The sequence below is a fragment of the Mobula birostris genome, chromosome 1, assembly GCF_030028105.1.
Source record: "Mobula birostris isolate sMobBir1 chromosome 1, sMobBir1.hap1, whole genome shotgun sequence".
Lineage (NCBI taxonomy): Eukaryota > Metazoa > Chordata > Chondrichthyes > Myliobatiformes > Myliobatidae > Mobula > Mobula birostris.
The window spans coordinates 27094733-27110273 of NC_092370.1; the positions used below are offsets into that span (position 1 = coordinate 27094733).

The 15541-nt window shown below is 40.0% G+C and overlaps 1 protein-coding gene across 3 annotated transcripts in view; it reads left to right on the plus strand.

Moving 5' to 3' along the window:
• The window catches only part of tpd52 (tumor protein D52), a 199163-nt gene that overhangs the window by 51805 nt on the left and 131817 nt on the right, over nucleotides 1–15541 (plus strand). Inside the window, exon 5 of one of the 3 annotated variants that reach the window (XM_072253129.1) lies at nucleotides 5193–5316. The exons of the other annotated variants lie outside the window; for them this stretch is intronic. Within the exon in view, the coding sequence (XP_072109230.1) occupies nucleotides 5193–5277 (85 nt within the window). The 3' untranslated portion in view covers nucleotides 5278–5316. The remainder of the gene's footprint in view (nucleotides 1–5192; nucleotides 5317–15541) is intronic. 3 annotated transcript variants of the gene reach the window in all.

The window sequence follows — 15541 nt, forward strand, 5'->3', positions numbered from 1 at the left end:
TGATTCAGCATGTGCACTAGGCTATCAATTCTACAAACACATTCAAGGCTTTGGATTATATTATCAATTAATACAGTCTCTGAGACTTTCCTATTATTGCACTGAGTTTTCATTACATTTCATTGTGGAGCAAAGGGCCTGTATTGTGCTGTAGGTTTTGTATGTTTCTGTGTTTCACTTTGCAACAGGATTTGCATTCTGCAGTTTGTGGTTGAGTGTTTCTTTAATACAATATGACTGAGATAGTTGATAAAAATTGACAAATTAAACTTTTTTACAGTATTGTATGGAAAATAATTTTGCTTCAATTGAATGTTATTGGTTTTGTAGAAGTTAGGTCATGTTATTTTCCAGAATCTTTTCAGTTCAAATTATTAGTCAGTAAACTTATCAATCCACTATTTTTGAAGTTAAATGGTTTAAGTAACACTTGGGTATTTTAGATCATTTGAATCCATTTTAGCTTGATAAAAATGTAATAATGCTTAATGTATTTTTATTTTTTGCATTGTGGCTATAGATAGGGAGTTCAGCTGATATTTTAGATGGTTTATTAAATAACTGTTATTTTTTGTGACTGTAATTGACCTAATCTTGGCAATCAAAATACTTTAGATTTATGCTGTGCCACTTGAGATGTTGATTTTATCATCAGACAATGCAATGTTTTTACTTGTGAAATGGTAAGTTCTGCAGCAGTTTTAGCTTAGATGTATATAAGAAATGAACATCAGAAATTGAATTGGAATTTGTAGGAACCAAATTTTTAAACTTATAAATTTTCTTTCTCTATCCACCTTGTCAAGACAAAATTTCTCCTAGTACAATAAGACAAGTGATTTCATGTAAGCTTGTTTTAATTGGGACAAGTTTGTTGCTTTTATCTTGAAGTATTTATCTGGTTTTCAAATTTTTTTACAATGTTTTTCAGGAAGAGTGAGTATATTGAAGTAGTAGACTTGTACACATTTGCTATAATACCAAAATTAATAAAATGTATCCACTCTAAAAATATTAATTTTAAAATTTTGAATGAAGGTATCTCTTCTAGGTTTGTAAATTGCAATGTATTATAATTGCAATACATTGTAATGGTACTGAATTACAATTCACACACTTGTGCATGTACTTTTTCATTTCAAATGGTGCCGGTTTTAAATTTGAATTATGAGTATCAAGTCTGTTTCTTCCAGTTCAACATAGATAATTAAGAGAACTTTATTTTCTTGTTACGATGTTTGTTTAATCTGACAATAGTGAGAACAGTCATGATTGTTCTCCACTCAATTGCCTGAGCCCGTTATTCTTTTCCTTCCCAAATTTTCCTAAAATTTGGTCTTTCGTTTACAGATGGAGGTTCCACAAAATTTGCTGAAGAGATTAGCAAACATAGTCTTATAGAAATCTTGACCTTAAAATTTCAAGATTTATGCACAGTGAAAAATTTAGACTTCAAAGTTCATCATGAAGAACTCAGAGATAGAATCTGGAATGATGGCACAGTGGATTCTAGTTAATTGGGGTACATCAGAACCAGTACATACATATGTGCGTGAGTGTGTGTATACATATGTATATATGTGTGTGTGTCTATATATATATAAGAAAATTGGAAATATTGAAATTGTTTCATTTTCACTCCTAGCCATTCGCTGTAAGTATGGTATAGTGTCTAATGGCCACACAAGTGCTTGCAACTTGTTAGTTATCTAACTGTTCACAGTAGTCCCAACTGAGCAATATAGTGTCTCAAATAAGCAAAAGAGAAGCCTGGTTATTTTCTTGATTAGTTTTAATATTGTCCCAAATAAGTGGTTGCACTGATTAACCAATGGCCCAATTAACCAGAATCCACTGTATTTCCAATACCTCGATGGCTTTATGTCAGCATGACATGCTGTCATAGATTAATACAGCATGGAAGCAGGCCCTTCATTCCAACTGGTCCATGGTGACCATAGCATCCTCCCTGCTAGTCTCAGCCCTTAACTTTCCAAGTTCCACTCTTCAATGTAATTAACAAAGTGCCTTTGAATGTTGCAATTGTCCCTGCCTTGACTACTGTCTGTGTAATGACGTTACCTCCCGTGTTTCTCTTAAAAGTCTCCCCTCTTGTACCTATGCCTGGTTGTTTTGGACTTCTCAACCCTGAGGAAAAGACTATAACTGTCCACCTTATCCATGCCCCTCATGATTCTATAAACTTTTGTGAAGTCTCTCATTCTTATGTGCTCCAAGTAATAAAAATCCAGTTTGGCCAGTCTCTCTAAAACTCAGGCCCCCTAGTATAGAGTGCATGATTTTAAATCTCTTTTGCATCTTCAGCTTGACAATGTCTTTTCTATAACAGGATAACCAAAACTGTATCTAATAATCCAAATGTAGCCTCACCAACAACTTGTATAACTGCAACATAATTTTCCTACTCCTAAACTGGATGCCCTGACTGAAGGCCTGCATGCTAAATGTTTATTCACCACCCTGTTTACTTGCATGGCTGCTTTCAGTGATTTGTGCACTTTACTCCTAGATCTCTCTGCTCCACAATGCTGGTCAGTGGTGTGTCATTTGCTGAGTCCTACTCCGGTATTATCGACTTAACTAATAAGTTAAAATCCATCCGGCACTCCTCAGCTCATCTATGTAACTGACCTGGTAACATGTATATAATCTAAGATGTTACAACTTATTACCCTTATTTCTTCGGTATCCATCATATTCTCCTTCGTAAACTGCAAGGAGAAAGACATTAAAAATCTCTGCCGTTTCTTGTGGCTCCTTGAAGAGAACTTTGTCTCTCCCAAGTCACCCTTTTGTTATTAGTACAATTGAAGAATTAATGTAATTGGTATTATCTTTAAAACTGCTTGCTAGATCCTTCTCGTGCCTTTTTGCCCTTCTGATTCCTACTAAGCCTGGTCTTAAACTTTTTGTATCCGCCCAGGGATTTATTCATACCCAGGTGCCTAAACACCATGTATGCTTCCTTGTTTTTCTTGCCAGAGCCTCTAACACTTGCCTGCCAGGGTTTCCTGAAGTTGGAATGTCTATCCTTCACCCTAACATAAATGTGCTGCCCTGGTCTCTTGATATGACCCCTTTAAAAGTGTCCTACTTGCCAGTTGTTCCCTTGCCTTTTATATAGTTGCCCGGTCAATCCCAACTAGATCCTGCTTAAATGCTCTCAAAGTTCATCCTCCTCCAGTTCAAGACTGTAACCTGTGGACCTGTTTTATCTCTTTTTCATAACTATTTTAAAAATAATAGAATTATAGTTCACATTACAGTTTTTGCTCTGGGCATAGTTTACAAACCTATCCAATCAAATCTTTGTATGCATGTGTTGTTAGTTTTTCCTTCAAATTCATATTTCTATATAAGTAAATCAAAGGAGTCAATTTAATTTCATATTCTGGAGTTTGATATTTAGTGCTTTCAAGGATCCGATCCTGGAGGCAGCAGTATTGATCCTACTTGTAACTTCTGAATCATTTCCCCATGTCTTACCTGATGTGGTAACAGTTACTTGCACATCCTTTTTACTGAGCTAGGCCCACTTTAAAATTTGCAAAACTATTAACAAACAGGCATCTGAAAAATGCTTTGATTTATATTCATATTTTTTGATTAAAATTGGCTCTGTGAGACATAGAAACATAGAAAATAGGTGCAGGATTAGGCTATTCGGCCCTTCGAGCCTGCACCGCCATTTATTATGATCATGGCTGATCATCCAACTCAGAACCCCGCCCCAGCCTTCCCTCCATACCCCCTGACCCCCGTAGCCACAAGGGCCATATCTAACTGAAGTGTGCAATATTGAAATATTTCTACAACTAACTAGAATTGAAACTCCTCTGTGGTTCTGTTTCTTCATCGGTAGGATATAGTAACCAAACTAGAATCTTGCATACTTCGCTCTATCATGTGGGTGACCAATATGGCCTAACATAACTATTTTGAGAATGTGCTCTGTAGCAGTTAATCTTGGGGTGGATATTTTTGACTGCATTTCAAAAGGCCAGTACCTAAAGCCTGTTCAGAGACTGAGTAACATTTTGCACTGAGCTATGCCATTAGTTGATAGAAACCAAATAAAATGTTTGTTACTAACTTCACCCTTGCCTTACAGCTGCAGTATACTATTTGTAGTGGATAACTTAGGTGGAGACCATATCTTCTTGCTTATAACACCTCAATGAAATTTGATGTTTCAATGTATATGTGACAAATAAATCTATTCTTTAAAATTTGGTGCAGATTCTTGTATTACAGATATGAATTTTGTGTTGGTTCTTATTTGGAGTTGAAATTTTTTACGTGTGTAAAATTCTGTTTAGGAAAGAATAGAAAGGTTTTGATTCTATTGTTGTGTGTCCCAAAAAGCTTAGTAATATGGACTATTGGATGGGCTGTTTAAGTAAAAGATCGATTGTCCTAGATATCCACCATACTTATCGCAATCTAGTCTAAGGAAAAATGTGCTGTAAAATCTTAATATTTTGGAGTCAATTAGTCTGTAGGAGAAGCAGTGTTTGCGATCCAATTCTAGCAACTTGGTTTGTTTTTAGGAATGCAGAGCTGCAGTAACATTGTGTTCTGAATTTGGAAGGAACGTCAGGTAATGTGGATCTTGGTTCTGTGTTCCTTCAACATTTTCTTGGGATCTGATTTGTCATTCAAGTTTCTGCACTTTAAAAAAAAAGAAGAAGAAGAAGCAAGTTCTATCTTGGTTTTGTGTTGTTAACTTGAACAGGTGCTTGTAGAAGGTGGTAGATGACTTCTAAGTGACTTTAGAAAGTTCTGCAGTGATTGCTTTGGCTCATGATAAAGGTCTTCTATTCTCTGTCAGGAACACTGTTAGAGCATAGACTTCATTTTATAACTATGATGCAGATTTTGACATGTTGATGTGGGGTAATTGGCTAACCATTTGTATCAAATGGGACAAGTATTTCTTGTACTACAATGTTGAATCAACAGCTAAAACAACATTGGAGCCAATGTATTATTGAATATAGTTTATAACAGTTCAAGTAGAAATTAAGTGATTTTACTAGATTTGCATCATAAGATAACCTTGGGTTATAATCTGAAACTATGGTAGACTCTTGTGATTTGGAACAACCCTTTTAGTTTTCTCAGCAAAATTCCTTGGGTGTGTTGGTTAAGGATGACTTGCACTTTGGCAGGTCTGTACTGGAGGAAGGTGTTTCGTCTAGATTGAGAAGGTTGCCTTTCCTCCCACAACCATCCCCTCCTCTTAAATACTACTGAAAATGTGACCTGTGGAAGCTGCTGGAATGAAGAGCAAAGGTAGGGGAATCTAATGTTTGTCTTCATTTCTTAATGGAAGTATCCTCTACACACCACAATTCCAATCCTATTAGAGAATAGTATTTGTAACTAATATTGCTTTGTTCAGGCACACTGGAAAAATTAGTTAATAACTTGGTTAAACTCTTTAATCTGCTCCTGTGGTCAAGCTGCACTTCCTTCTCTAGTTTACAGAGCGTGCTTTCTATTGAAGACGGGTAATGCTGTTTTTCTTACTGCTTTGTCACAAAACTTTATTCATGTTTTCCCCCTACCACCAATTCATCCCCCAAATAACAAGCAGTGCAGTAATTTTAACGCAGTAACTAGCAAATTTGGTGAATGGTTTTTACTGTGTGCAGTCTCCTTTTTCAAAGGTTTCAGAGGTACAATTTAATGTCAGAAACATGTATACGATATTCATCCTGAAATGCTTTTTCTTTGCAACCATCCATGAAAACAGAGAAGTGCCCTAAGAATGAACGACAGTTAAATGTTAGAACCCCAAAGTCCCCCCCCTGCTCCCCTCCCCCCCTTAAGTAAGTGGCAGTGAGCATCAATTCCCCTCCCCCATTTCCATTTTCCAACGAGCAGGGAGACATGACAAACAACTCGCTGGTTTAACGATGTTAAAAGTCCGTTAGGTTGCTTTTTTCGAGCTCTGTGCCTGAAAATCGCAAGGATCCCAGGTCCCCAGGCACACAGCAGATGTTCTGACTCCCCCAACGACACACGGGTCTCGTGGTGACGCCAACACTTGATCCGCCTGTCTCCAATTCCTCGAGATCCCAGGCTTCTGAATCTGAGCTGAAATCTTAGGCCAAGTCTTTGGTGTGCCGAACAATGGCCGATTGTGGAACCCCAAGAGCGGGTCCCATTCCCGTAAGGAACTGTAGTCAGCGTGTAACTCCAGGTCAGGGTCTTCAAAAGAGCCCTGAAAGGGAAAAATAGTTTTAATACAAATGATTCCCAGTTTTTCAGGTGTGAAAGCATTTAGGCTCAAGCTCACTAAATTGATCATGTTTATCCCTTGGTAAACATAATGAGCTTGATTAACCTTAACTAGTATCTGCACTGGAACATGAAAATACTGAATGTATTAGGGGTTAGATGAAAGTTCTCAGCTGCTTGACCTACCACCCAGTGTTTTTAATTGTATGTATTGTAGTGAGAGGCCAATTATGTTTCATGTCCCACCTCCCCACCCTGCTCCAGAAATAACTAGCACATCTTTCCCCACCCTCTCCAATTCATGGATAAAAAAGTGATTTTTGAAACAAATTTAAAATGATATATAGTAGTGATCTGTTCGAGTTTTCAGTTTCTGATTATAGTGCATATTTAGAAACAGTATGAAAAGCCTTCTGACAAAGGCTTGTGTCAAGAAGATTCTGGCCCTTGTCCAACAGAAAATGTGAAGTGAGTTTGTTTAATGTTTGCAGATGACAATATCATGTATTAGTTAGAATTTCTAAAATTGGGATACAGTGAATTTCTGAATTAATGGTGTATTCACTAATAATAGAGTTGTGCTTTTATTGAAGTAAAATCTCTCATTTAAAATCTTGTATAATAAATTTGTGTTTGGTGCAGCAGGAAATCATGCCGGAAATATATCATTAAGTCTCCCAACAGAGAGTTTACCTTGGGTGTTTTACTAATCTTCTATGATGGGTATTAGTGTTCATTCGCCAGTCTTAATTTCTTCAAATCAATGTTGGAAATGTTGAACTCTAGTTTTATGCCTTCCAGGTAGTCAGCCCCTTCCCTACTCCCTTCATGTTATTCAGTTGCCTGATTACTATATTGATTCAAAGTAAATTTATTATTAAAGGTCATATATGTCCCAATGTACTACTTGTGAGATGCATTTTCTTGCAGGCGTTCACAGTAGAACGGAGAGATAGAAAAAGAAACTACACACACACGAAAACTGACAAACAATCAATGTACAAAGTTTCACTGTCAAGATCCCCAGCTTGAATCTGGTATATTTCCTCACTGGTGTCATGTTAGCTGATTTTGTGAAATAACTTGTTATTATCAGAAATTTAGATAATACAGGGTGTCTTTGTATTTTGCAAGCTAAATCCTTTAGTTTTGCTGACCTGCTCTTTTGTTGTGTGTGTATGTGTGTGTGTGTGTCTTGTCTGTTGGGATGCAAGATTGCCAGTTGAGCCACCTTCCTTTCTAAAGATGACCAAGCAGCGGGCATCTGTTTTTATTTTTGCGAATAGATCTGTCATAGAACCATAGAAACTACAGCACAGAAACAGGCCCTTTGGCCCTTCTTGGCTGTGCCGAACCATTTTCTGCCTAGTCCCACTGAACTGCACACAGACCATATCACTCCATACACCTCCCATCCATGTATCTGTCCAATTTATTCTTAAATGTTAAAAAAGAACCCGCATTTACCACCTCGTCTGGCAGCTCATTTCATACTCCCACCACTCCCTGTGTGAAGAAGCCCCCCCTAATGTTCCCTTTAAACTTTTCCCCCCTCACCCTTAACCCATGTCCTCTGTTTTTTTCTCTCCCCTTGCCTCAGTGGAAAAAGCCTGCTTGCATTCACTCTATCTATACCCATCATAATTTTATATACCTCTATCAAATCTCCCCTCATTCTTCTACGCTCCAGGGAATAAAGTCCTAACCTATTCAACCTTTCTCTGTAACTGAGTTTCTCAAGTCCCGGCAACATCCTTGTTAACCTTCTCTGCACTCTCTCAACCTTATTTATATCCTTCCTGTAATTTGGTGACCAAAACTGAACACAATACTCCAGATTCGGCCTCACCAATGCCTTATACAACCTCATCATAACATTCCAGCTCTTATACTCAATACTTCGATTAATAAAGGCCAATGTACCAAAAGCTCTCTTTACGACCCTATTTACCTGTGACGCCACTTTTAGGGAATTTTGTATCTGTATTCCCAGATCCTTCTGTTCCACTGCACTCCTCAGTGCCTTACCGTTAACCCTGTATGTTCTACGTTGGTTTGTCCTTCCAACGTGCGATACCTCACACTTGTCAGTATTAAACTCCATCTGCCATTTTTCAGCCCATTTTTCCAGCTGGTCCAAGTCCCTCTGCAGGCTCTGAAAACCTTCCTCACTGTCTACTACACCTCCAATCTTTGTATCATCAGCAAACTTGCTGATCCAATTTATCACATTATCATCCAGATCATTGATATAGATGACAAATAACAATGGACCCAGCACTGATCCCTGTGGCACACCACTAGTCACAGGCCTCCACGCAGAGAAGCAATTCTCTACCACCACTCTCTGGCTTCTTCCATCGAGCCAATGTCTAATCCAATTTACCACCTCTCCATGTATACCTAGCGACTGAATTTTCCTAACTAACCTCCCATGCGGGACCTTGTCAAAGGCCTTACTGAAGTCCATGTAGACAATATCCACTGCCTTCCCTTCATCCACTTTCCTGGTAACCTCCTCGAAAAACTCCAATAGATTGGTCAAACATGACCTACCATGCACAAAGCCATGTTGACTCTCCCTAATAAGCCCCTGTCTGTCCAAATGCTTGTAGATTCTGTCTCTTAGTACTCCCTCCAATAACTTACCTACTACTGATGTTAAACTCACCGGCCTATAATTTCCCGGATTACTTTTCGATCCATTTTTAAACAACGGAACAACATGAGCCACTCTCCAATCCTCCGGCACTTCACCCGTAGACAGCGACATTCTAAATATTTCTGCCAGGGCCCCTGCAATTTCAACACTAGTCTCCTTCAAGGTCCGAGGGAACACTCTGTCAGGTCCCAGGGATTTATCCACTTTAATTTCCTCAAGGCAGCAAGCACCTCCTCCTTTTCAATCTGTACAGTTTCCATGGTCTCACTACTTGATTCCCTCAATTCCATAGATTTCATGCCAGCTTCCTTAATAAATACAGATGCAAAAAACCTATTTAAGATCTCCCCCATTTCCTTTGGTTCCTCACAAAGCCGACCACTCTGATCTTCAAGAGGACAATTTTATCCCTTACAATCCTTTTGCTCTTAATATACTTGTAAAAGCTCTTTGACTTTGACTGCCAAGGCAACCTCATGTCTTTTAGCCCTCCTGATTTCTTTCTTAAGTATTTTCTTGCACTTCTTATACTCCTCAAGCACCTGATTTACCCCCCCCCCCCCCGTTTCCTAAACATTTCATACAACTCCCTCTTCTTCTTTATTAGAGTTGCAATATCCCTTGAGAACCAAGGTTCCTTATTCCTATTCAATTTGCCTTTAATCCTGACAGGAACATACAAACTCTGCACTCTCAAAATTTCCCCTTTGAAGGCTTTCCACCTACCAATCACATCTTTGCCAGAGAACAACCTGTCCCAATCCACGCTTTTTAGATCCTTTCTCATTTCTTCAAATTTGGCCGCCTTCCAGTTCAGAACCTCAACCCTAGGACCAGATCTATCCTTGTCCATGATCAAATTGAAACTAATGGTGTTATGATCACTGGAACCAAAGTGCTCCCCTACACAGACTTCTGTCACTTGTCCTAACTCGTTTCCTAACAGGAGATCCAATATTGCATCCCCTCTAGTTGGTCCCTCTATATATTGATTTAGAAAACTTTCCTGAACACATTTTACAAACTCTAAACTATCTAGACCCCTAACAATATGGGAGTCCCAGTCAATGTACGGAAAATTAAAATCCCCTACCACCACAACTTTATGTTTCCTGCAGTTGCCTGCTATCTCTCTGCAGATTTGCTCTTCCAAGTCTCGTTGACTATTGGGTGGTCTGTAATACAATCCCACTAATGTGGCCATACCTTTCCTGTTTCTCAGCTCCACCCATAAGGACTCAGTAGACAAGCCCTCTAATCTGTCCTGCCTGAGCACTGCTGTAATATTTTCCCTAACAAGCAATGCTACTCCCCCACCTTTCATTCCTCTGCCTCGATCACATCTGAAACATCGGAACCCTGGAATATTAAGCTGCCAGTCCTGCCCCTCCTGTAGCCAAGTTTCACTAATTGCTACAACATCATAATTCCACGTGTCAATCCACGCCCTCAACTCATCCGCCTTCCCCGCAATACTCCTAGCATTGAAATATATACACCTCAGAAGACTTTTACCACCACTCTGTCATAAGAACATAGGTAGGAATAGACCTGCTCTACCGTTCAGCAAAATCATGACTGATGAAATTCTCACCTCAACATTTGTTTGCTCTCCCCACAATTCCTGGACTTGCTTGTTAATCACCACCTTGAATATATTCAATGTCTCTGCCCCCACAGCTCTTTTTGAGGTAAAGAATTCCAAAGATCCATGACCCTCAAATTTCTCCTAACAGTCTTAAATGTGCAACTTTTTACTCTGAGACTATGCCTTTTGGTTCTAGATGCCACTGTTTGGACAAATATCTTTGCAGAATTCCCTTCCCTTTCAATGCCCTGAATTTTTAAATTGGATCATCACTTATTATTTTAAACTTCAATAAATCTAGACTGTTTCTGCTTATGCTTTGTTCGTATATAATCAATGTAGTGAATCTATGCCACTAATACAATTGCCTCCAATGCAATTACATCCTTGAATATGGAGACTGAAATTGTATGCCATACTCCCACTTGTGATGTCATCATTACTCTAAAGTTGCATCAAATTTCCTTTTTGTTTGCTGTATGTCCTTTTCAATGAAAGTCAGTGTTCCATTAGCTTTTCTCATTAATTCTGTACACGCATGCTAATCTTTTGTTTTATGAACTAGGATTACCATTTACCTTTAACACACTTTGTGTGCTCATGCCACTTGCTTTTGCATTCTTCCTTTCAAAACTCAATTACCTCAGATTTTAAGTTTTTTTAAAGTATGAATTCCAGTATTTTTCCATCTAGCATATTAGACTAACTGACCATCTCCAATGCGATCCCACCACCAAGCACATCTCCCCCACCTCCACCACTTTCTGCTTTCTGCAGGGATCGTTCTCTACGTGATTCCCTTGTCCATTCGTCCCTCCCCACTGATCTCCCTCCTGGCACTTATCCTTGCAAACGGAACAAGTGCTACACCTGCCCCTACACCTCTTCCTTCACTACCGTTCAGAGCCCTAAACACTCCTAGGTGAGGTGACACTTCACCTATCAGTCTGTTGGGGTCATATACTGTGTCTGGTGCTCCTGGTGTGGTCTCCTGTATATCGGTGAGTCCCGATGTGGATTGGGAGACCACTGCGCCAAGCACCTACGCTCCGTCCACCAGAAGAAACGGAATATCCCATTGGCCACCCATTTTTCATTCCAGTTCCCACTCCTATTCCGATATGTCAATCCATGGCCGCCTCTACTGTTGCGATGAGGCCAGGTTGGAGGAACAACATTTTGTATTCTGTCTGGGTAGCTTCCAACCTGATGGCATGAACATCAATTTCTTGAACTTCTGGTAATGGCCCCCTTCCCCCACCCCCCCACCATTTCCCATCCCCTCCCTTTATCTCCGTGCCTGCCTTTCGCAAGGTGGTCTTCCCCCTTCTTTCATGGCCTTCTGTTCTCTCCTATCAGACATCCTTTCTACAGCCCCGTATCTCTTTCACCAATCAACTTCCCATTTCATTACTTCATCCTTTCCATTCCCATTAAGAAAGTCTTTGACTACAAGTACCTCGGGTCAAGAATGATAAGTTCAGAGAAGGACATAAAGATACGGAAGGCGCTGGCGTGGAGGGCTATGAATGACATGAAGGAAATCTGGAAGTAGAACCTGACCAGAGGGCTTAAAAAGAGGATTTTCATAGCAGTTATTGAGTCCATTCTCACATATGGATGCGAGACGTGGACACTCACCAAGACGATGCGAAAGTCTCCAGATGGTTGCTATACACGAATGCTCCGGATGGCTCTTGACGTGGGTTGGCAACAGCACATAACGAACGTAGAGCTCTATAACAACCTACCGATGCTCACCACTAAAATCGAGGCGAGAAGACTGCAACTAGCAGGGCACTGTCTATGCCACCCCGAGCTACCTATCAGCCTATTCATCATATGGGAGCCCAAGCACGGGAGGATGAACCCTGGGTGCCCTCCCAAGACTATGGTCAATACGCTCCTAGAAGACAGCGGTGCGGCTAATGTAGATGAACTGAACACACTGATGAGGGAGAAGTGGAGAGTCGGTCATCGAGCCTGACGCCGGCTCCCTAGGCCTGAGTCGACGTAGTAGTAGTCCCCTTCCTGGTTTTACTTATCACCTTGTGTTTCTCTCTCCCCTACCCCACCTTTTATATCTGCTCCTCAACTTTTTTCTCAAGTCCTGCTGAAGGGTTTCAGCCCGAAAATGTGGACTGTACTTTTTTTTTTCCCATAGATGCTGCTTGGCCTATGGTTTCCTGATTTGTCTTTCCTTCTCTGAATAGTGGCATTACATTTGGTGTTTTATGATCCTCTGCGACCTCTCCAGAATCTTAGATCTGTGGTAGGCTTGGTCCCAAATTACCTCTGCTAAGATCTGAAATATATAAAAGGATAAACTTGTTAGGTAAACTTGGGAGCTCCTATCACCCAAGAACATCTTTTAAGAAAACTGAAGATACATCTTCAACCTTTCCTCCACCTGATTATGATTTAAAACATGTGTTTCTGGTTGAGTAGGACGCAGCACATATCGTGCTTTCTTTCTTTCCTCTTCTATGACTGTAATGAACGCTTACTCTGGCATGTAATTTTTAGGTCATGGATTTGCCACAGTTATTATTTCACTTCAAAATACCAGTTTGGATTATCACTAAACTGATTGACTTTAAAACCTTTAAACTGATCCCAATATATTGCTACAAATTAGTTCCAGCATGATGATCCTGTTGTTCTGTTCATTGTCTTCATTAAAAGCCATTTATTGAAGAAAGTCTACAAGTCATTGATACAAACATTGTATCATTTCTTAATGCATGTATGCATTTCTAAATGACAATAAAAGAGGACTGAGTGTTCTCATAATCTAATATTTCGAGTTTCCAAAAGTTTTCCGTATTTTTTTAGGGTAAAAATAAAATTCTTACATTTGGTACAATTCTATTATTGTCACTATTGCTTAAACTGATTAATATACCAACTATTTAGATGTTAAATGCTCAAGGTTTCTAATAGTTTTGTGTAGTCTAGTTGATGTGGCTAATATTAAGTGGTTAATATTTGATTTAGATGGTAGACCAAAGGGGAAAATTATCCTAAAGTTTCCATTTCATTTGTAATGAGCAACTGCCAGAAAAACAAAATGCACAAGTTGCGGCTACAGAATCAGGCCCAGCTCTGATAGTCTAAAGTAATTTTTTAGTTTAAATGTGGCAATTATTGGCAAGGTTTGCATTTCAAGATATTCCATCTGCATGAGATACTGGCATGCTGCTGCTTTTAAGTGCCACTTACTATTTGTGATCAAATCCATCAGGGATGAAAGTTTTGAGTAGAAGAGATGCAACTGAATTTTGGACATACTATATATGACTTGTTAATGTTCGACACGTTGTATAGATTATAAAGAATACTAAACTTGCATCATGGTGCTGGATCAGGGCGCTGTCTTATTTAGAAACATAGAAAACCTACAGCACAATACAGGCCCTTCAGCCCACAAAGTTGTGCCGAACATGTCCCTACCTTAGAAATTACTAGGCTTACCTATAGCCCTCTAATTTTCTAAGCTCCATGTACCTCTACCACCGTTGCCAGCAGCCCATTCCACGCACTCACCACTCTCTGAGTAAAAAGTTACCCCTGACATCTCCTCTGTTCCTACTCCCCGTCACCTTAAACCTATGTCCTCTTGTGGCAACCATTTCAGCCCTGGGAAAAAGCCCCTGACTATCCACACGATCGATGCCTCTCATCATCTTATACACCTCTATCAGGTCACCTCTCATGCTTCATCACTCCAAGAAGAAAAGGCCGAGTTCACTCAACCTATTCTCATAAGGCATGCTTCCTAATCCAGGCAACATCCTTGTAAATCTCCTCTGCACCCTTTCTATGGTTTCCACATCCTTCCTGTAGTGAGGCAACCAGAACTGAGCACTGTACTTCAAGTGGGGTCTGCCAGGGTCCTATATAGCTGCAACATTACCTCTCAATTCAATTCAAATTCAATTCCACGACTGATGAAGGCCAATATACCATACACCTTCTTAACCACAGAGTCAACCTGTGCAGCTGTTTTGGGTGCCCTATGACCCCAAGATCCCTCAGATCCTCCACACTGCCAGGAGTCTTCCTATTAATACTATATTCTGCCATCATATTTGACCGACCAAAATGAACTACTTCACACTTATCTGGGTTGAACTCCATTTGCCACTTCTCAGCCCAGTTTTGCATCCTATCAATGTCCCGCTGTAACCTCTGACAGCCCTCCACACTATCCACAACACCTCCAACCTTTGTGTCATCAGCAAACTTACTAACCCATCCCTCCACTTCCTCATGCAAGTCATTTATAAAAATCACGAAGAGTAAGGGTCCCAGAATAGATCCCTGAGGTACACCACTGGTCACCGACCTCCATACAGAATATGGCCCGTCTACAACCACTCTTTGCCTTATGTATGCAAGCCAGTTCTGGATCCACAAAGCAATGTCCCCTTGGATCCCATGCCTCCTTACTTTCTCAATAAGCCTTGCATGGGGTACCTTATCAAATGCCTTGCTGAAATCCATATACACTACATCTACTGCTCTACCTTCATGAATGTATTTTGTCACATCCTCAAAAATTCAGTGAGGCTCTTAAGGCATGACCTGCCCTTGACAAAGCCATGCTGACTATTCCTAATCATATTATACCTCTCCAAATGTTCATAAATCTTGCCTCTCAGGATCTTCTCCATTAACTTACCAACCACTGAGGTAAGACTCACTGGTCTATAATTTCCTGGGTTATCTCTACTGCCTTTCTTGAATAAAGGAAAAACATCCGCAATCCTCCGGAACCTTTCCCGTCCCCATTGATGATGCAAAGATCATCGCCAGAGGCTCAGCAATCTCCTCCCTCACCTCCCACAGTAGCCTGGGGTACATCTCATCTGGTCCCGGAGACTTATCCAACTTGATGCTTTCCAAAAGCTCCAGCACATCCTCTTTCTTAATACCTACATGCTCAAGCTTTTCAGTCTGCTGCAAGTCATCACTACAATCACCAAGATCCTTTTCCATAGTGAATTCTGAAGTAAAGTATT